Raw genomic sequence first — 22,484 nt, forward strand, 5'->3', positions numbered from 1 at the left:
ATTTAATTTGGTGCTGCTTGGCCTGGCTTGATTGACTTTTTCTGTGGTTATTTGTTGTCTACTGGAGCAGGGTTTGATTGTCATTTGGTCGACGGCTGGCTTTGAAACGTCGGAGATGAAAGCGCTCAGAGACTGTAATAATCTGGAAATTAATTTCTTTGGCCGCCTCTGAAGGTGACCCACAGGCGACAAACATGTTACTAGCTGTTGATTCAATGTTACTTGAGATTCTTTGATGGAAACATCTAAAAAAAACACACACATCAGGAAATAAATATGTTTAATGACAACAAGCTGTGGACGTTGAGGGAGGAACTGTCATTTCTCATGACACAAAAGCAGCTCCCTTTTATTCGTGTGCCATTTTGTTTGCACTGGTGACATTAATTACCGTTGTAATCACTCGTTCCCATGCCTTCACTGGATCTTGAAAACATTACATTTATCACAGTGTTTGACAGTGCATGCATCAAAACGTGTCAAAAGCTGCAGCCGTAGTCGAAACAAGCAAAAAAGTTTGAGCCAGTAACATTCACCGAGGTTTTAAAAGCTCGGAAAAGCTTAAAAGAGTCGATATTTTGCACAGAAATGCAAAAAAATTCTGTATGAAGACCTCCTGGCGTGTGATGAAATGTATTTGCTATGACTTTTCTCTCTCTCTGGCTAAGTTTATCTTGCAAACCCAAATGTTTTAGTATGTTAATCCTTTCCCATAGAGAATTATGAAAGTAAATAAGCCTGTTTTTTTTGTTTTTGTTTTATTTAAGCAGAATATTTGCTTAAAGTCAAATCATAAATTTAAGAAATGACTTAATCGATTACTAAATTCATCGACTGGTTTTGTGATTGAGGTTTTTTTGGTTGGTGTGGTTTTACAGCTTCTTAAATGTGAATTTTTTCTGGTTCCTTTGCTCCATATGACAAACAAATCATTCAAACTGATGAATTTTGGTTTGTGGACAAAAACAAGACATTTGAGAACGTCATCATTTCCAGGAATTTGACAAACACTGATCAACATTTTTCTACATTTCCTGACATTTTATGAACCAAACGCTTACTTGACTGATTATGAAAATAAGTGAAAAAAAGTTAGTTACAGCCCTAAAACTGATGAAATCTGATATCTAACGATGACATGTAAAGGATCATTTTCCAGCTGATCAAACAAATAAAAATAATCATAAGATTGAGCAGAATGTAATATTTCACATTTACATAATGTTCCAGAAACATTCCCTTGTCATTGATGTCTCTGAAATACCCAACATTACTTTATTCAGATTGTTAACAACACTGACACCTGCTGGCTGTAACCACAATCAGCCTCATCACTCTCACATTATATACTTCCCCATACAATTATATATACTGTATCATCTATATATATATATATGAAAAAGAAGAAGTTCAGTTTCTGCAGCCTTTGTTAATGTTTTTCACCCAAAAAGAAGGTGAATACGCCACAGGATCCTTGGTAGTTGATTATAATTTGTATAATTTGTGATCTACTGATCACAGTCTTTAACTTCGGGGGATTTCAGTGACCCATTTTGACATCTGCCTGCAGAGTTTCATTTCACGTCATTATCATTCTGGTGAAAATGGAATTATTTATGAGTGAAAGTAGTTGGGTATGATCATTGTGAGCTTTTTTTTTTTTTTTTCTGCCGCCAGCTTGCCTCTTGCAAAGGAAAGCACCTTAAGGTTTTGGCAACTTTCCTGAACTCAACCACACTCGCTCTGTTTCTGCAAAATGCTGTAGTGACAGTGAGTGAACGCCAGATCTGCCGGTTAAAGTAGACATTGTGGTAAACATAAGTTTGAGTGGTGATATAAAAGTCTGACGGGAACCGACATGATGTATGTACATCCTACAATCTATTACAAGATTTAAACATATATTAAATAAAAGTTGATATGTATATAAGGGCCACACTGAAATAAATGAAGGAAGCAAAGGGCGACAACTACAAGTTTTTAATGCAACAATAATATGTGTAACATTTACATTTTAAGAATAAATTTGCTGTAAAAATACGTACAAAATGTGACACGTAATCTCAATGATACATTTCCTTTCCTGTGACTATTTAAAAAAAAAGTCAGAGTGTGTTTTACTAGTTAAATGCTATAAATGTGAAGGTTTGAAACTAGGGTTTGGTCTGTACTTGCAGAAACTTGAGTGTTGTCTCTTCACATGTCTCACCATGTAAGATTTTAACTTCTGTCATGTTTTTAACTCTTGATTCAGAGGTAACTTTTCTTGTTTCTGAGGCACCCATGTTAGCAGCGATGTAAGCCCATGTGTATATCACACATGGGCAACATAAGGCCCTGGGGCCAGATGCGGCCCGCAAGCCAGTTTTATCCAGACGGTCTGCTTAAAATGTAAGAGCATCAAAATGACCGTTCACGCAATGTCACTGTTGTCAGTCGCACTGGCATTTTAATGTTGTGTGTGATGGAGGAAACGCTATTTAAAAGTAACAGAGGTCAACACCTTCTACTTCTGTTCTGCATATATATGATGTAACATAATAACATAATGCTTAATAATCTGTCAGCCAAGTATATGTGGCTGCAAAATCTGCATTTGGACAATAAATGTTCCCCAAAAAGGGTATGTCCTTGAATTTGTTTGTTACATAGTTATCTTGACTTAAATCATAATCAAAACTCTGTACATCTCCGAGTGGTCCTAAAGATGTAGAACGCTGATCTCTCGTCAGCTGGTAGCGAAATACTTTTGTCCTCTGTTGCTGTGGGTTTGAGCTGTTCCTGTGCGGCTGTCAAGGTAAAATACCAATGAAACAAGAAATGTCAAAGAGTTATTGCAAAGCGGGAGTGTCATTTTCTCCACTAAAGGCACTCCTTTAGAAACAATCAATTTGTTTTAATGTATAGGCAACACATCAATGGACGCCAGTGGTGCATTTCACATGTTTTTCGCACTCTAGGGCACTTTAGGGTGCCTTTTATTTGTCAATTAGGGCACCATGCCCCCCTCTGTGCACACCACTGGTCACCACACACAGGTAAAGGGAGTATCTGGACACAACTACATTTTCACAGGTTTGCACTTTTACATTCACAACCACTGCATTTTTAAATCAGTTCTAAACAAAATCCACAAAGGATGTACTCGTGTCTCACTCTTGCTGTTTGGCTGAATGTTGTATCTTTGGCGATGACGCAGCAGCGCGCCGCTGCCGCGGCCGCCGCTTGCGTAACTTGTAGCTACGTGACGCCGCACCACCACCAATTCTCCTTCTCTCCTCCTCCTTTGTGAGCTTGACAAGCTGGTTCCTTCTTGACCCGGTCTGGGACACGCACAGAGGTACGTAGTGGATCTTTGTACCGCAATATAACACATCTCAGTCGGCATTAGCACGGCTCTGCTCGGTCTCTGCGAACCGGTCCCTGCGGAGCTTTCCTCCGTCTCGCGCACGGTCTCATCCATCGATAGCATAGATGCTAGGCCAGGAGTCTCCACTTACCAGCTGCTGTTAGCTTTGTGGCTAAGGTCTTACGCTGCGGTCATTTGCCCGTGAACATAAGTTATTCGTCCATTAAAAAAACTAAGAAGCTTAGTCAGCACCCTGTTTTACACCCCTGTCACGTTGCCTGTCGCCATGTCAGAGCGTTTCTCACTTTAACCAGCTGTCCACCTTGATAGCTGGCGAATGCTAATCCGCTAGCAGCAGGCGAGGGCACGGAGATGCTGTCTTCATGACCTCTTTGTTAAAGTCACCTCTCCACTAATGAGTACACTCGTTTATTTGACTTTTCAAATGGGTCTGTCTCTCAAACTCAGTATCACAGCCCATATTAAGAGAAATCTATTTATTTGTAGTGCATTTATTTGCTTCTTTTTTAAGTTACACCTGCTTCTTTACGCTAATATCAGCTAATCACATGGCATCCACTCAGTGTTTGTAGGATGGGAGTGCTGCTGAGGTTCAAAGCCAGCATCAGAATGAAAGGGACATTTAATTTGTTGTGTGGTTGTCGGGGCCAGACTTCAGTAACATACATCGTTTCATATTAATGAAGCTTCCAGGGTGTGGGCGGAGGAGGAAAGAGTATTGAAATATTCTACTATTTTGATATGTACACAGAGTAAAAGTTTCTTAGTTACTTAAAAATAAGGCAAAGCTTTACAAATTCAAGTGCTGACAAAATAAAATATGTATACACAATATATCAGTCAACATGGGTCAAAGGTCCTCGCCATTCCCTGACCAAGTTTCCAGTATGTGTATTTTTCTAATTTTTTTACTCTGTAGTGGATGTGATTTATAGTTTAGCAAAGTGCAGTCCTTCCAAAAACATTTACGTAATTTGAAGTACACAAAAAAACTACTCAATTACAGTAACGCGAATACATCTGGGTGTGGGATACTCTGACATAAATTATTGGTGGCCATCGTGGTTGTCCCACGCTCCGTTGTGCTTGCAGCCCGAGTTAATGATTCTAATTTTACCTTAGTCCATAATGACAACACTTAAAAGGCTATCATATGAACAGTGTTCCTCTGTTCCCAAGCCCTGTTGGCCTTCTGACATTTGTGCCTGTGTTCCTATGTGAAAACCAAAACTACCCACACATGGGGGGGTGTATGAGCAGACTGTATGTGGCTCAGTATGTATGTGCCTATTTATGTGTCTTAAGAGGCCCTGTAGAAACATGACATTTGTCCACATGGTGTCTATAACAAGATCCTTCTTGTTACCACCGTATACCCATGATGGCTGGGTCCTGGCAAGTGCAAGCTACTGCAGGTAGAAAAGGACATATTTGTTGTGCTAAAGTTGATTTAGCTCAGGTTATATTGGTGCATATTCATTGATGAAGAGCTTCCCATAGCTCGGCATCTGGAGCTTAGCTATTTTCATAGAATATACTTATATGGATAGTTATTGCTTCATTGTTCTGTTGTTGTAATAAACCACATTCAATTGCACTAAAATGTGTGCTGCAATACTGGGATTTAAGAAATTTTACAGCATTGCACACCAAATGTTACTATTCAGCTTGATAACTGCTCATATTCCTGCCCTATCTTTTGTCAATAGGCACCTGAAAGCTATCAGTAAGCCTGCGTAACAACTGTACCATGATAGTAGTTGTGCCATTGAAAAATTGAGCTTAAATTATGAAATATACTTCTTGCACAATCGGATATAGGAGGACAAAAAGGCACAAAAGTTGTCAACGTCTTAGACCCTAAATGATTTTAATTCGACCTCTCCCAAAACTGAATGTAGTAAATAATTTTAATTTCCAAATTGGCTATTGTTTTTTTTAAAAAACAAAAATCTTAGTAAAACTAGAATGAGCACTGATTGTATTCTTATGTCATTAAAAACTTGAACCAAAACAGGTCTCTCTTGTGAATGAGACCTTGGGTCTCAATGAGATCACATGTATAAATAAATTAAAAATAAATTAAAAAGATTCAAATGACATGTGGCTTCTGAACCATATGGAAAGCAGATTTAAAGTAATTTGCACAATCAAAGGTGTGAGTCGCAGTGTTCCTGGGTGTAGCTTATAAAAGACAATAACATCGCTAGAGTTGTACCTTTTACTAGTTTCCATCAATAAAACCCAATTGCCTTTATGCCGTCCCCTCTCCACGGCGCTGCTCTCTGCCTCAACACGTCCCATCTGATTTGGTTCCCGTGTTACAGTGCGTCATCTTTCCCTCTGCTGTTAGACTGAGGGCTCTGGCTATCGTGTGAAACTGTGACACTTCCTTGCTTTGCCTCATTATTTGTCAAAGCTTTAATAGTAATTTTCCTCTTTTTTTTGCAGATAATGGCTGTACCTCCCACCTACGTTGACCTTGGAAAGTCTGCCAAGGATGTTTTTACCAAGGGTTACGGTAAGCACCAAGCGGGCAGTAATATGTTCTTACAGCAGTAAAGGAAAAGCACGTAAATCTCATTAAATGAACTATTGTCATTGTCGGACCTTTGCCCATCCTCTCATAAAGGTGACTCTGAGTTAGTGAATAGCTTGTGTCACCAGGAGAGGTGTAAAATACCACTAGTTCAAATGTCCGTCATGGATTCATAGTAAAATCATTTGGAAACACTTTCACATACTTAGAGATCAGATTGGAAAAACACCAACTTGTACATTCTTGTTATTGCTCAAACAAAATGCAGCATGTGCTATGTACACAAGTGGCTTTATTTCGAGTAGTCTTTACTTTATGACTTAACTGTCATAAAGGAGCAAAGAAACCAAAAGATATTAACAATTAAGAAGCTGAAATGGCAGAACTTGTTTTTATTTATTTAAATCCACTAAAACGGATGAATCAATTGCGAAAAATTGTTTACTTTAGTAAACTGTTAATACTCTTATTAATCTTAGCCCCATTTAGTGCTAGGTTTAGCTACAGAAATATCTGTAAATGTCTATAATATCCTCCCACTAGCTGAACACATGTTGAGGTGGAGCATAAAACCTGCAGTTAGTCTCACACGTCCTCAGTTTGTTTTGTGTATACACAAATCTTTGTGGCTTCAAAGGTTACTGAATGCTGCACTGTCCTTAATAATAAGGTGAATTTCTAGTTCTTGCAGCAACCAGATTTATGTATGCCCCACAGGTTTAATCTCAGGGAGTTTAGCAGTGGCTGTAATTCATAACTATGGGTTTTACAATGGCTTTGGATGAATCTGGGCAATCATGGGTAAATAATATAGGGATGTAGTGAAGGCGAAGCTGGTATGAATGAACGTATCAATAAATAAATACGTATTTTACTGATGCAAATTATGACTCATGATTGAGTATCTTTCTGCACTTTAATGAAGACATGTTTCAGCATGCATATCATGGGATAGATAATGTTTTTATTGTCCACCAGATGTCGTTTTGAGCGGTTTTTATTTATTTAAAACTCTCTGTTGCAGGCTTCGGGCTCATCAAGCTGGACTTGAAAACAAAGTCTGAGAATGGATTGGTAAGTTGTCATCTGTCTTTAGCAGATTATCAAGGTTGCCCTCCCAGACTGCAGCCACTCTATCATAGCTTAAGAGGCTCTTGGCTGGCAGTGAATAGACAGGTTATCTGATCTCCTGTATGTTGTAGATTGAAATTGTTTGACTGAAGCTGCTTTGTTTCTAGTTAAAACACATTTATCCTTGTGTTTTTTATTTATCTATTATCAGTTAAGAAGAAAGAGTCGAGTTTGAGCCGTCAATCTGTGTCACTGTGTAAAAACAATAATATCATGATGTACCTGTCTGTATGACACTATTCTATGATCTGCAGGAGTTCACCAGCACAGGTTCTGCCAACACTGAGACCAGCAAAGTGACTGGATCTCTGGAGACCAAGTACAAGTGGGCGGAGCATGGACTGACCTTTACAGAGAAGTGGAACACAGACAACACCCTTGGGACTGAAATCACCGTTGAAGACCAGGTCAGTGATGGCATGAATTGAAAAATATCTTTTTATTAAAAAGATTTCATTTAATTTGCATTGTCAGATTTTAGTCATCCAATATCATGTTTTTGTTTTTTTTTCATGCAGTTGACTAAGGGGCTGAAGCTGACATTTGATTCCTCTTTCTCACCAAACACTGGGTAAGAACAGCTGAATAACAGTTGGAAAATGTAGTTAATTTCAGTGCGGAGTTAAATGGAATGAAGGTTTTAACAGTGACATTGACCTTTACAGCAAGAAAGGAGGCAAAATCAAGACCGCCTACAAGTGCGACCACGTTAATGTCGGCTGTGACGTCAACTACGACATCAACGGCACTGCCATCCACGGCGCAGCAGTGGTGGGCTACGAGGGCTGGCTGGCGGGCTACCAGATGACCTTCGAGGCCGGCAGGAACAGGATCACCCAGAGCAACTTTGCAGTTGGATACAAGACTGATGAGTTCCAGCTCCATACGAATGTGTAAGACAAACGTAACGCTGCCACACACTTGAGTTTTTAAATTATACTGATCTATTTTGTAAATGCGGTGTAAAATGACCCCATTTTAATTAATCAACAATAAACCCTGATAAGCTCTACTCTAGCCCTTCACCCTGGTGCCGAGCAGATATATTTTTGCAACCAGGTGATGGGATTTCCTACGTTACACGCGAGATAGAGTGAATGTTTGGCAGCAGTCAAGGGCCTTAGTGAAATAGCAGAGTGAGATAATACCCAGGCAGTGAGTGCCAGAGAGGGAGAGAGGGAGAGAGGGAGGGAGAGGGAGGGAGATGGCACAGCGTTAGTCGTGTGTCCTGCTGTGTCCTTGACCGAGCCTGTCTGCTTCACTCTTCATCTGCAGTGCTGATGTGAGGTCACATGTAGTGTAATGTTGGATCAGTATTAGTGCACTCATCTGATGGTGTCTTAAGTGTGGGAACACACTACCTTTGTTAATCCCTTTGAGAAGAAAGCATCACCCAGGTGTTAGTCATAGTCATAGTCATAGTCATGTGGGAATATTTAACAGAAATCTGCTCTTTTTCCTCAGAAATGATGGTACTGAGTTTGGTGGCTCCATCTACCAGAAGGTGAACGACCAGCTCGAGACGGCCGTCAACCTGGCCTGGACTGCTGGAAACAGCAACACCCGCTTTGGCATTGCTGCCAAGTATCAGATTGACTCTGATGCAGCTTTCTCGGTGAGTCGTGTTTTTGATCCTGATGTTTACAGTAGTTTGATTTTAAAACCTGCTCCTAAAACTGGGAGTCGGTGAACCCAGTTTCTCGTCTTACTTAAAGTGGACATATTATACCCTATTTCCCCCATTAAAATAGTTCCCTGGTGTCCTAATGAACATGTCAGTGACATGCCTTGGTCAAAATACCATAAGGATGAAGCATCATAGCAGTTCAATAACCCTGCTAAGCCCGCCCCTTTCAGAACGCTCGGTTTTCGTGCATGGTCCCTTTACATGCAAATGAGACACAGGCAAACACACACCCACTTCTTCCAGGGGGTTTCTGATTTGTCCTCGTTACAGCGCTTTACAGCTCTATTCTCCCCCTCCCTCCACTAGTTCTCCGACAATATCAACATGGCAGCGTGCGCAGAAAACAGCCAGAGTGCCGTCACAGGAAGAGACGTTCTACATAAGGATCGAGCCGAACAGTGCCGAACTGTTAATCAGTTAAAAACACTTAGGAACAGCACCACTGATCGCCAGCGGCGCGCGGCGAGCTGCATAAGCTGGCGCTGTATGTTACTGTATCAGACCGGTGACTATGCTCCGGAGACCTCTTCACCGCGGCACCGCTGATCGCCAGCGGCGAGCGGCGAGCTGCCTAAACGGCCGCATACAGCGGCCGTTTAGGCGGCTCGCCGCTGGCGATCAGCGGTGCCGCGGTGGCGATCAGCGGTGCCGCGGTGGCGAGGTCTCCGGAGCATAGTCACCGGTCTGCACCGGAGCTGGCGATCAGTCGCATACAGCGGCCGTTTAGGCGGCTCGCCGCTGGCGATCAGCGGTGGCGATCAGCTGATTTTCACAGAGAGTGCAGCACCTCTGCACAGAGAGTGCAGCACCGCTGATCGCCAGTGGCGAGCGGCCGCTGTATATGTGATTGTATCAGACTGAGTCTGTGCTCCGGTCATGGAGGACGTACTGAACAAATATTTTTAATTAGGACGTGTCAGAATGGTCAGTTATGAGATCTATGTGACCTTTTCTTAACAACGTGTGTGTGTTTGTACGTCGGTGAAATACGTCCCCTGACTAAATACGGCGACCGCTGGCCGAAGTCTAGTGCGAACACACGAACACACGTTTGCTGACTTTATCCGGCACATTAGCTTCATATATAAAATCCTCTGTGGAAGTTTGTGTAAAACACTGTGCTCCACTGTGCAGCCACCAACAGCACACTTGTCCCTCCGCGTTGACATAATACCGCTCTTCCTCCCTCGCCTGCACTCTCGCAGGGACAAGGTGGAGCTAAGGTGGAGCTCTCGAAGTAAACTTAGTGGTGGGGCGGTAACATTCGCGGTGAAATGCGCATTATGACGTCATAAGCGCAGGGAATTCAACATCGAGTGTTTTATCGCCTATACTTACACTAAGGGGAACCACGAAAACATGACGGAGTATTCTTTTTCCACACTTTGGTGACTGGTAGGGCCCCCAGAGTCCCAAATATAAGTATTAAAATGGTTAAAAAGTTGATTTTGCGTAATATGTCCCCTTTAAGAAGGAGACATTCTAGGTGTCACTGCGATAAATGAATGCCTATTTTACACTAAAATTAGCAGGAGTACCTGGGATTTTTAAACCTGTGAAATGTGATTAACACTAATCCCATTGCCAGTGTTGTTTTTTTTTCCACCCCTGCATCATGCACATCGCCTGGGCATGAATTGTGACGTCACGGACTGATCTATCTTTTAAAGGGATCCAATTTATGAAATAAAAGATATTTATTTATATGATTTTCCAACAAGTAAAGATCGCTGCAAACATTAACGGCTTTTCTAATGACCAGAAGAGGTTTGTGCATTGTAGCGGCAAAAATAGACCACATGAAAATGGTCACCTGGTTTATGGGTTCGCACTGATGCCAATCAGAGCTCAAGCCCTTTAAAAACATCCGTGTATGCAGTCATTGGCATGTCTTGCCTTATTGACCAACTTGGAATGATGGCTGCAAGTCCACGTGAACATATTACACTAAAAATAGCCTCATTCAAGCCAAAATGGCCTCTGGTAGAGAAGTCTGCCGGTTACAGAAAGGGCCAGGCTAATTTATTCTTGTCAATCACAGGGGTCCTTAATTTCCTTTTGAAGCAGAGCCAGTTAGTGCAAGAGGATGTTTTATTTGTTAGTTTAATTACATTTATAAAAACTATTATTATTATAAATATGATCCATTATTATTGTCTGTAACATAGCCAATATGAACACTCTGATGTGAGACTGGTTTTTAGTGGAGTTGCTTTTAAATCATGGTTTCAGGGCTCAGAATGAATCAGAGTTGAGTTTTTGTTGGCATTTTTTTTTTTTTTAGCAATAAATCACCCAGATGTCGCAATATTCACATACAGTATCTATTACTAATATGAGCTTTTCTTTATATTTCACAGGCCAAGGTGAACAACTCCAGCCTTGTGGGCCTGGGCTACACTCAGACTCTGAAGCCAGGTGAGTCTAAACTCTACAATGTATTGTACAAGTTATGTGCTTAATGATTTTCCAATTTTAAATCAACATTTGCCAAGTTCTTGAAACAGCATTATGAACAAAATTACCATTTAACCAGGGTCTTTAAAGTTTACATCAGGTCCTACTCTGAGCAGTGTCATTTACCAGTGTTTTTTCATTGTGAGTTTCATATCTGCGTCAAGTATGCACTTATAAAATGGATGGCAATATCATAGAATTGAAGGGTACATTTCAGAATGACAGCTTCCCAGATGACAAGTTTGCAACACAATTCTGGAAGGGAAATTGTAAATTGTTAGAGTGGGGTCCTAGATCGGTGAAGACTGGAATAATGCTGTCAGCATATACTGTACAATTGGACACAATTTCCTTGTTTATACGTGATTTACCCAAATATGTCTGTCTGCAGGCATCAAGCTGACGCTCTCTGCTCTCCTCGATGGCAAGAACATCAACGCCGGTGGTCACAAGCTCGGTCTCGGCCTCGAATTCCAGGCATAGGAGGATGAAACGAAAAGCCCTTACAGTCCTCCCAGCACACGTGCATTCCCCTACCTCTCCCCCCCACCCCCTAAAAAAAATTTGAAGTCCCGTTACTGATTAGTTAGCCGTCACAAAGTCTGTGTTTCCTCTAGACGTTACTTCAGCTGGAATTGAAACTATTTTAAGGTTAAATCGTCCTTGTGACGATGTACCGCTTTTACAGGACCACTTTAAGGGAACACTATATTTTGGAAAATAAACACCCCAGCTCAACACAAAACTTCAGTGGTTAAAACAGAAAGTTTCATCTTGGAATTGTTTAACTTTGTCACCATTCTCACACCGTTATTTAATTGGTGCGTCTCTTTGCTTTCCAATGCAGATTTAAAGGGAGGATGAAAACTAGGTCAGCCCAAAGTGCAAGTGTGGCTTGACAAGGTTGTAGTGTGAGTAGTTACGCCATCAGATGGTGCTGTTGCATAGAACTGGTAAGCACTCCCACACCTAAAATGTAAAGTGGTGAATTAACTTTGAGTCACTATTGCACTGGAGTGTTCCAGTGTTTGTTTGAACACATTATACAAAGGGAAGAGTCGATTGCCCCTGATACAAGCCGCTGTCAGTAGCTTGAAGAGTCACTACACTCCCGTGTGTACATTCTGTGTTTTTGTCGTGTCTTTTTGTCTGTGCATTTGGTGTGAATCATGTCTTTTGTTACATAGAGTAAGAAAAAAAAATGTTATTTTATTGACAGTCTTGCAAAGTAATAATTCAACTTTGAAGTCTTACGCAGGCCTGTCAATTATTTGTGGTCAAGCAAAACGAAAAGAAACCGATCACGCACTCACGTCAAGTCTCTCTGGATAAGTGCTTCTTTTGAAGGAGAGCAAAAAGGATACAGTGGAGAAGAAACGGTAGTCTTCCTCAAATGGTTTTGGGAAACATGCTCGGTGTATTTGACAATATTGTCATTCCCTTAAATAAATTAAGAACATCTTAAACAAGTTTCTGAGTTTATTTGCACATGTCTCGATGATCTGTGATTGTCTTTGTTATCATTTGCCGTTTAGTTTAATAGTAAAAATAGTAAAAAGCAATATTCAAAGTTTCTTCTTCTTTTAACTAAAGTAATTTGTCAATCCTTAGACCACCCTTTAAACGTGTTACATTGTTTTTAGGGATTTGTTTGGATGTGTCAAAATGATGGTCAAGAATGTCTTAAATTATTATTACATAAATTGTACTATTTTATGACAACTGCTCATGAATCCAGATACACGTTTCACAAATAAATGTTAATGTTATATTTGAGTTACACAATGAGAACAAAGTTAGATGAAACTTTACAACAAATGTTAATGTTAAAGTGTCTAAACAAGTCTTAACTTCATCCATACAGTCATAGATTATACTTATCTTCAGCGGGACAGAGTAAACTGGGAATTCAGGGCGGGTCCTTGTTTTTGTCTGGTTGGAAATCCAATGCAGATGTCATCTTAAAGTGAATCTTATTTACCTGTAGGGTTTAAAAACAACCTTTTAATCATGAGAGAGTGACTCAGACAGACCTCAAACACGTAATAACGGAACTGTATCACACCCCGTCACTCTCACTCCGTGTTGCCAGGTTGGGCGCTTTTACTTGTAAATTCCTTGGTTTACTATTATTGTTTGTCCACGGCTTCATGACGGTGGCGACCAAGTTATTGAGATGATTAAACAACACTTTAAAGGTTTTCAGAAATGAAAGGCACAACATGGCACATTTTTCAATGAATAATTAATTTCAAATTAATAATTGAACAAGCAGGAAAACAACAGGTTGTGTAAAATAACAGACCGATGGACATAAATCGTGAGATTTGATAATGTAAAAGTTACGGTTAGGCTACTATACTAGCCTTACCACTTTCACATAACATTCACCCAATATCTTGTTATTTATTTATTTTAATTAATTCGTTTTCTAATTTGTTTTCAGTGATCTATTCAGATTGGTGTATTTTATTATTTATTGTTTTATATGCTCTGCATTACTTTGTGTTTGTTTTCGCCACTTGAACATTACACATATACAGTATATACTGTATTAGTAAGTCATAATTATGGGAAGGTATTTAATTTTTTTGAGATAGTGAATTATAATTATGAGAAAGTATCTCTTTATCAGAATCAGACGTATTGCCAGTTTACAAATTAGAAAAGACCTAGAGAATGATTTATTTACAACGGAGTGGTGGAATAATAAGTCATACTTAAGAGATAGTCCATAATTATAAAATACTTTCTCATAATTATCATTGTTGCGGCGTGCTGTTAAAACAAAACTTTGACTTACATACTTAGAAGTCGTCAGTCAGACTTGGCAACCCGCTGTCCTTGTGGCGTGTATCTACACTAAACCACGCCCCTCCCCACTTCACTCGCGCATCAACATGGCGACGTGTAGAACGATGGAGCGCAGCAGGAGAAACATTTGTGCCCTTTCTGCGTTGGTTTTCCTCTACATGTTAGCCGGCAGCTGCCTGTCAGCTCCCATTTCAGTGGCAGGTACGTGGTAGACTTTTACATTTTGTGAGATAATGGTGTTTTTGACGGTCAAACGGAACCTGCTAGTTAGCCGAGGTAGCACAAGTGGCTAAAGAGAGCCTGGGAGCAGAGCAGTTGACTCGTTGACGAGTGCTTCATGCCACCACGGTGTCAGACGAGGAGGGCGATGACTAACGGTGTGGATATTCTGAAACACATCCTAAAATAGTGTCCAAGTCATTATCCGGGAAGAGAAATAAGGTCTGCGTTCAAATAAGTATTTCCCGGAAGTGTCAGGACTCCTGTTTCGTCACGAGAACGTTCGACTGTAGACTATAGTAAAGTAATATTCGTCTCTTTCAACTTTACCTTTGATTGTGCTTGAGATTATCTTTGTGGAATAGGTCACTGTAAATACGTGTGATTTCTTAAATATTCTTATATCTTGCTAAAAGTGTTGATAGTAGGCATGAAACATCAAACATCGTGTGTTATCATGTGTTAACATGCAGCATATTCGTCACAGTGCTGTGAATATTTTTTCCCTCTTAAATTTAAGAACCTGTGTAACTGAGGTCTAAATATGTGAGTTCCCAAGGCAACGCCTGAGTTGAGCTGCAATGATTTGAGATTCAGTCTTTGACTTGTTCAAGATGTGCTGTCGTATATCTCAACTGTTAATTAACTCCAAGACAGTCCAGTAACCCCCGCTGCTCCTAATAGAAAACCACTTAGTTGTTTAACCATCGAGGAAATAGGGTCTCAGTCAAAGCTGTAAAATCACTCTTAATGACACTGGACTTTGACTGTGCAGTCAGAGTGTATTGATGTCAAGCTTATTGAAATGTGTTTAGTTTAGGACGAGCTGTGTTTATTTCTTCACCTTTTGCTTTCAACTCTGTCCAGCTGAATGATCGTTTAATTAACAAATTTCTTAATAAACAGGAAACTTAAACAAGTGTCCTTTGTTGTATGTATCTTGAACCTTTGTTCTATAGATTGTGAAGAAATGTATGTGTTTATTTTTATTGAATTATTGCCCTGCCTCAGTCAGAGTTGTAAAATTGCTCTTGGACTTTGACGTGTATGGTGTATGTAGACCACGTCTATTGAGTTTAAGCTCATAGAAATCTGTTCAGGTTTGGTCAGCAGCGTTGATTTTCTTCCCGTGTGTTTATGTTGGAGTGATATGGCCCTATATATTTGTCATAAAAAAGTGATTTTGATAATTGGTGATCGACTTTTGCTCCTGAACGAAAATTAAAGAAACCAGCAACTCACAAACGGAAGTAGTAGAGTAAATATCGTAATCAACGATCTCTAACAATTGTGATTAAATCCAGGTCCTACCTGTGTTCTGTATTCTTTTCACCTGATTGAATGCATATCACTCTACAGCCTGTTTGGGCAGTTGTCATGTTGCAATCTCGTGTCCCCGAGCGATAAACAATTCCCTGTTGACTTCAGCCGCCCTATGACATTAGATAACTCCAGATTTGTAGATGTATTGTTGTGTATGTCGTATTGTCTTTTAGAATATGTGTTTCTAAGAGGATTAAATACCTTTTATGTGTGTGATAGAAAACTCATTAACCGTATCTTTTGTTGTGGCCTGAAATGACAGATTATCAGAATCTGTTTACAACATGAACTTATTTATTAGTTCATTTAAAGTTGAATAAACGGCAGTTACACAAACTATGTTGTTTGGTATAATTTAGGTTTATGGAATTAGAATAATAATGCTGTGGATTTTCCACTGGATTTTCATCCTTGTGTGTTTTGGCACTCACAAACAGGATGGAGGACAAAAAATATTTGTACTGAGGGAGGATGACACTAACTTCATTAGCCTTTAAACTTGCCAAATATTTATTTTGCTTGAAATGTAAATATCATAGGGTGACCGCCCTGATGTAACCTTCATTCCACACAATTGAGTTCTGATCATTTTTGGCATTTTTTTAAAGTATCACATGAATAAAACTGACCCACGAGCCAAAAGAGGCCACATTTAGAGTGTAGGAAGATTTTTCATCAGCTTGTTGGTGAGATGTGTGATTTATGGTTGCGTTATTTTCCATCAATAGTGTGACTGAGTGGCTGTGTGAAACATCAGAATTCCCTGCGTGTAGTTTGATGCCGTGACATTTATGACTGTTGCTGCCACAGAGTTCTCTTATTTAGCCATGATTATTTATGCTGCCTGTGGCCCGTGTGTATGAATAGTCCCTTTGTTCTCGTGGGTTTCGTCTTGTTCTGTGCTTCAAGTCCCCAGTGTTGTCCTCCCATCCTAAGCAACGCCTCCTCGTCCCACAGGATATAATAATGTTGACACATGTTGGTTAAATGGTGTCATTGATTCAGGAGGGCTGGCCCACATGCATGCAAATAAATTCAGCTCCCTTTTACAGACTCGCCCAAGAATCCATGGTGTAGCAATAGCCGTGTGTTTTTAATTTAACTCAAACTTACTTCCTTTTTAACATGATATTATACACTTTAGGGCCAAAGAGTGAACACCTGAACATCTTGTTGCACCACACTTTGCTTCATGCTTGCCATGGCTTTGTTTCTATATATTTATGCAATGACACAACATTTACTTTATTATTTGAGATCCAGTAATTATGTTGGGAGAGTCGGACATCTGTGTTAAGACTCCAGCACATCCCAGAGATTCTTCAGTGGGGTGAAGATCTGGACTGTGGCCTGGCAGTGTGTGTAACAGCACATCATATTGTGTCGTGAAGCAGAAAAGCTGTCATTGTTGGCTGTGGTCATGGGTGGAGGGCAACGGTTTGAGGGAATGCATGTTTTCACACGGTTACACACAAATAGGCTGCTGTTAAGTACAAATGTCCACTCCAGCATTTTTACTGTGGCATCTGGAAGGTTAATGGTTTCACCCAAGGGCATTTTTAGGCTCATTTCCCCAGCCATTGATTGGTGCTGGTGTGGTCACAGAGTGAGGTTGTTATTACTGACTACTTATTTATGTAAGTCTGCACATTGTTGTTGTAAGAAACTTAACAAAGTTTAGTTTTTGACAACTTTTTTCTTATTATTTCTTATTGAAATAATAAATAATCTTATTTTTTCTCACCATAATGTGAGTTATCAGTTACTTTAGATGAAATAAGTTGAAAGAGCCTGAATTTAAATTTGGTAGTACGTTTAGTCAGTAGTTAGTGAAGTACAGCAGATTGAAAATAAATATTCTGTTTTTTTTGTTTGTCATTTCCCGACAGCACCAACAGAAGGAGCAGGTATGTCTCAAAATGTGACCGGTGAGGACAAGGACACAAATAATTCACCACCCAAACTGAGTGCAGCAAATTCAACAGACCCCAAGAACTCTGGAACAACTGCAATTGCAGCTCCTGAAAACAACAGCGTGAGTCCTACTGAAACAAAACTGGCTAAAGATGTGGAGGACAACGACGTGCAACTCATAGGCGAGTCTGATCAGATCCCCTCCGTCATCGCTTCCTCTGCAGATGAAGATAAAGATAAAGAGAAAGATGAAGAGAAAGAGAAAGATGAAGATGAAGAGAAAGAGAAAGAGAAAGAGAAAGAGAAAGAGAAAGAGAAAATAATGGTCAGCAGTCAAGACCCCAAAACTGTTACGGAGAAGGAAGACAATACCGCTCAACCAGATAAACCTGCAGTTGAGGACAACATTAGACTTTCTACTCCCGCAGTTATTACCTCCACCACCACCACAACAGAACCCACTGACACGACACCTTTATCAGAAGAGACACAGGCAGTTAAGACTGATTCAGACCTGGAGTCTGAACCACTCCCTGATTTACAGGATTATCCAGATGAGGACGTCAAAGACGACGACGAGGAGGACGACGACGGCGCTTATGGGGAGAGCGACGACGCGGACAACTTTACCGACAACGTCAGTATTGACAACGAGTATAACGGTGAAGTTAATGACTTCAAAGTTCAGAATCTGAACACAAACCGGAATACGGGCAAGATGGAGGTGCCCATTTACAAGGGAGCGGACGTCTACAACACCGAGGAGGAAGATTCCCACTTCTTCATTCATCTAGTCATCCTGGTCTTCCTGGTCGCCATTATCTACATCACTTATCACAACAAGAGAAGGGTGAGTGTTGACTTGAGGCCGTAGAGGGCAACGATTATGTGTGTCCCGTTTCCTCCACTAGAACAGTACAGCTATCTAATAGTAGTTTTGATAGTTGTCGTGATGACAAGTGATTGCGATCTCTGATATTTTCTTGAATTATTTGTTTCTTCAAATTGCAAAGATAAGGTCTGGTGCTTACTGAGTTACTGCGGAACAGCAAATAAATGCAGCAACAAAAACATCCAAATGTTACAGTAATGGCTGCCATTATGCCAACCTCGGCATAATGGCAGCAGTTTTCTGCTCTCTACGAAGCTCCCCTTACTATCTAATGTCAGTATTCTGGTGAAGAGCATGCAGGTGTTTCATTCAAGAGGCACACGTTCCTTCCCTGTAGAATCTGAAGAGGAAGGTTCTACAATGTGCACATACAATGTTAGCTCCAAATAAAACTGTGTTTTACAGCCAAAGAACTAGATAGATAGATAGATAGATAGATAGATAGATAGATCTAACTGCATTTTCCTCTCTCTCCTCTCCAGATCATCCTCCTGGTTCAGAATCAGCGCTGGAAGGACAGCCTGTGTTCCCGCAACACAGTCGAGTATCACCGCCTGGACCAGAACGTCAACGAAGCCATGCCGTCCCTCAAGATCACCCGCGACTACATCTTTTGATCCACAGTCAGAAAAGCAGTGAGCAGACCTTCTCGGAGCCAGTTGGTTTTTTCTTCCTGACCAGTTGCATTCATGTCGTGAATTGATGCTGAAAAGGTGTCGTCTTTGGGTTCTTTGCTCTTCAATCTGTCATCTCTATTTGTTATATTTTATCTTAAATACTCAATTTGTTTGTTTTGTAAATTAATTTTCTCTTGGGATTTTATATTTTGAATCATTAGGGGGTCTTGTATATGTATGTATATATATATATATATATATATATATATATATATATATATATATTATCCTTTTACCCTCTCTTGCATATTGTTTTAATATAATTTAATGCCACATTAAGACACACACGATAAATAATAAATGTTTTCTCTTACTTTCTCTTACACTGAATTTGCACACAAAACATTGGTCAGGTCATGCATTCTGTTGTTGTGGAGCGGCAAAAAACAAAAGGTAGATGCATGTACGTGTATATAAATATACATCCCAAAATCGTATTTAAGTAAGAAAAATATTTGGACATTTCATGCTTTTTTTTTTTTAAAGTCACCTTTAAATTTTCTTTTATATTTTTTAATTTGACATAAAATGCCTTTTCATTGATGCTGTTCACTGAGCGTTAGGTCGAGGAAGGTGACTTGTCTTTCAATGAAGACAAATGCTGTATATTCAGGTTCTACGACGTACTACTACTAACAATAATACTAATAATCTATGGGAGAGGCTTTTCTTGGCAGATGTTCCCCCCTTTCCTCAGTTTAGACTGAACTCGTCTTATATATTATATTATGGTACCTCTTCTACGTCTACTGGCCAGATTTTGCTATGCAGAAATCCTTGGGCCCCTCTTTGTTTTATGACTTCGGTGAAGTCCCTGTCGACCACGTGTCCTGTTAATTGTGGCAAAAAAGAAAAAGTGAGTTGTTTTACCTTTTGCTCACACAAGTCTTTCAGTCTTTGCTCCCCCCCCCCTTTTCTCATCGTACAAAGACAGTGAACTGTTTGTCTGTGTGGCTTCTGTTGCACCAAACTCGCCTGATGTTATCTCATGCTTTCAGTTAAGTTCTCCTGATCGCCTTGTTTTGAGAACGAGGTGTACAATAAACGGATAGATTAATGCGATGATTTGCACTGTGCTGTTCTGAGTATAATAAGGGTGGGAGGAGTCCCGTGTCAAGGTGATGGATCTTGTAATCAACACTAGAAACTGTACAATCTCCTTTTTTGTCAATAAAGCACAAATTGGGTACGAAGAACGCCGTTTTATCGCGTCTCATCATTTGCAAATGTCCATCTTACCTTTTGCTCGCTAAATATTCACTTTGATTTCCTTTTGATTGTGCTGTTCCCTCTGTGACTGAGCTGATTCACTGTTGTTGAAAGCTAATCACAGAGCATTAGAAGCAGCTTTTATCAGTGTTTAAATCCGAGACATATTTAGCAAGAACAATGAAGAGCAAACGCTGCCGCTCGAGTGGTTTAATGATTACAATATATTGTTACTGAGATGAAATGACTTGCTGTACAAAAGGGAAGTTCCACTCAACTCCTAAAAGATGAAATAAGCGAGTTCGCCACAAGGAGGCAGCATACTCACACAAATAAGTGAAACCTGTGCGTTTCAGAAATCACATTCCTGCTGTGTCCTCTAACAAGTTTAATGTTTTTATCACATATCGAGTAACAGGAACAGTAAGGAAAAGCAGCACATGGCTAAATATAATATTTTTTAATTGCCACTGCTTCATAAAGAGGAATCCAAACAGTTTTAATCACTCAGATTTGCCTCTTTTAGTCTGAATTGTTAATGTACAGACAACTGAGATAGATTTTCTGGAGAGATTATGGTATGGTTGAGATGGACAAAACAGATGGAAAAGTGTAAAGTGTAAAAAGTTCTATCTAAGAACGAGATCTATCTATTTATCTATCTGTCTCTATCTGTCTATCTATCCGTCTATCTGTCTATCCATCCATCCAGAAAACTGAATTATGTTTCATTAACATAAGCTTGAATTAATTATTATTCTTATATAGTATGATAATTAATTATTACAGTCTCGCCATGTCTCTCTCATTGAACGACTAAATTAAATACCGAATATTTTCCCTGGTTCCACATCATTTCAGATTCATGGCCACAAACAAAACAACCACAGCCTCTGCCTTCCTTAATTAATTATTGCAGAAATGTCTTGTGTGTTTTTCACTAACACACATCAGTAAGGAAGGAAAAAATAATAATAAAAATGAATCAAACAACTGAACTAAACACACTTTAAAAGCAGCAGGTTTTTACGGTGCAATCAGAGCAAGCCCGGCTGACACATTAGCACTGTTGTGCAGAGTTTAAGGGAACATTTGCACAGCAGGGGTGCACTTTTGACAAATCACATTGCTTTTGACAAAGGTTGTAATCAAGGTCACTTCTGACAGATATCGACTGCATGGCCTTCCCTGTGATTCACTCTCTATTTTCAGCATCTGGCTGGATTAGATTGGCCTTATAACCCTCATTCAGCAGGTATTTTTACAAATAGACATCAATACATCGAGCAACGGGAGACGTGGAGGTGTTTTATTTTTTACACATTAAACAGGCTGGTCCTAAAATCCTAATCTCATAATTTTTTTTTGCTTTTTCTCTTGCATGTTTTTATCCTCTGCTTTTAAGCTTTAATGTCGATTCTGGGTATTGACTTTCAGATTTTCCACCATCTCACATCATGATGTCCTTGACACTTAACTGATCTGCCATCATTACTGCACTGTGGTCACTTAAAAGAAGGATTACTGTCAGCTGTTTGTGTGTGTTTTTATTAAACTTATCCACTAAATACTGGACATCATTATTATTATTATTATTATTATTATTATTATTATTATATAAATAAATGTGAGATAGTCAAACAAAATCTGGATCATGACCTCATTTTGATTTGATTGAATATTTATCCCAATCGCACACTGTGTATGTCTAATAATGATAATGACACATTTTATTTATAAGCACCTTTCTCACACTCAAGATCGCTTTACACATGAAATAAGAAGATTAAACCTGCGTAATAATCTGAGTAAGATTTACGGTGAGGATTTGTAGACAGTGACGTTATTGTTCGGATGTGATGTGGGAGTGTTTTCCAGAGTTGATGGACAGATGGGAAGGTGGTGGTGTTGAGAGGAGGAAGGTGTGTAAGTGTGGAGCACGTCAGTGAGATATGGAGGAGCTTTGAATATTAAAAGAAGGATTTTGAATTCAGTGAGGAAACGGATGGGGAGCCAGTGACGTCGTTAAAGGACGGGGTTCTTATGACATTTAAGACATTTCATTGCAGTCTCTGTAATTACAGCTCTGGTGTTTAAATTCTGTGCTTGTGACCCCTTAACTGAGTGTTTAAATGTATTTTTACAAAGCTAAAATGCTAGATGACTCAAAATAGATGAGTTTTCTCAGTTGGTTATGATATAATTCACCAAAAGTGCAACTCCTGCATGACCTGAAACTGGATCAGAGGCGT

The 22,484-nt window shown here is 39.7% G+C and overlaps 2 protein-coding genes across 2 annotated transcripts; both read left to right on the forward strand.

Annotated features, from left to right (window-relative positions):
* Positions 1-3,208: 3,208 nt before the first annotated feature.
* On the forward strand, positions 3,209-12,653 carry vdac1 (voltage-dependent anion channel 1). The gene is made up of 9 exons (XM_058628112.1): positions 3,209-3,340; positions 5,822-5,891; positions 6,934-6,983; positions 7,295-7,447; positions 7,559-7,611; positions 7,706-7,933; positions 8,505-8,655; positions 11,088-11,145; positions 11,576-12,653. The coding sequence occupies exons 2-9, from the start codon at positions 5,825-5,827 to the stop codon at positions 11,665-11,667; spliced, it is 852 nt and encodes a 283-aa protein (XP_058484095.1). The 5' UTR covers positions 3,209-3,340; positions 5,822-5,824; the 3' UTR covers positions 11,668-12,653.
* A 1,414-nt stretch (positions 12,654-14,067) lies between these two features.
* Positions 14,068-19,213, forward strand: c4h5orf15 (chromosome 4 C5orf15 homolog). The gene is made up of 3 exons (XM_058628387.1): positions 14,068-14,199; positions 17,430-18,304; positions 18,829-19,213. Exons 1-3 carry the CDS (start codon positions 14,085-14,087, stop codon positions 18,961-18,963), a joined length of 1,125 nt encoding a protein of 374 aa, XP_058484370.1. The 5' UTR covers positions 14,068-14,084; the 3' UTR covers positions 18,964-19,213.
* Positions 19,214-22,484: the final 3,271 nt, after the last annotated feature.

This window comes from Solea solea, chromosome 4 (assembly GCF_958295425.1).
Source record: "Solea solea chromosome 4, fSolSol10.1, whole genome shotgun sequence".
Lineage (NCBI taxonomy): Eukaryota > Metazoa > Chordata > Actinopteri > Pleuronectiformes > Soleidae > Solea > Solea solea.

Coding starts and splice junctions, on each gene's coding strand:
- vdac1 (XM_058628112.1), top strand. CDS start 5,825: ATGGCTGTACCTCCCACCTACGTTGACCTTGGAAAGTCTGCCAAGGAT. Junction 5,892..6,933: donor TGTTTTTACCAAGGGTTACG/GTAAGCACCAAG, acceptor TCTCTGTTGCAG/GCTTCGGGCTCATCAAGCTG. Junction 11,146..11,575: donor CACTCAGACTCTGAAGCCAG/GTGAGTCTAAAC, acceptor GTCTGTCTGCAG/GCATCAAGCTGACGCTCTCT.
- c4h5orf15 (XM_058628387.1), top strand. CDS start 14,085: ATGGCGACGTGTAGAACGATGGAGCGCAGCAGGAGAAACATTTGTGCC. Junction 14,200..17,429: donor AGCTCCCATTTCAGTGGCAG/GTACGTGGTAGA, acceptor ATTTCCCGACAG/CACCAACAGAAGGAGCAGGT. Junction 18,305..18,828: donor CTTATCACAACAAGAGAAGG/GTGAGTGTTGAC, acceptor TCTCCTCTCCAG/ATCATCCTCCTGGTTCAGAA.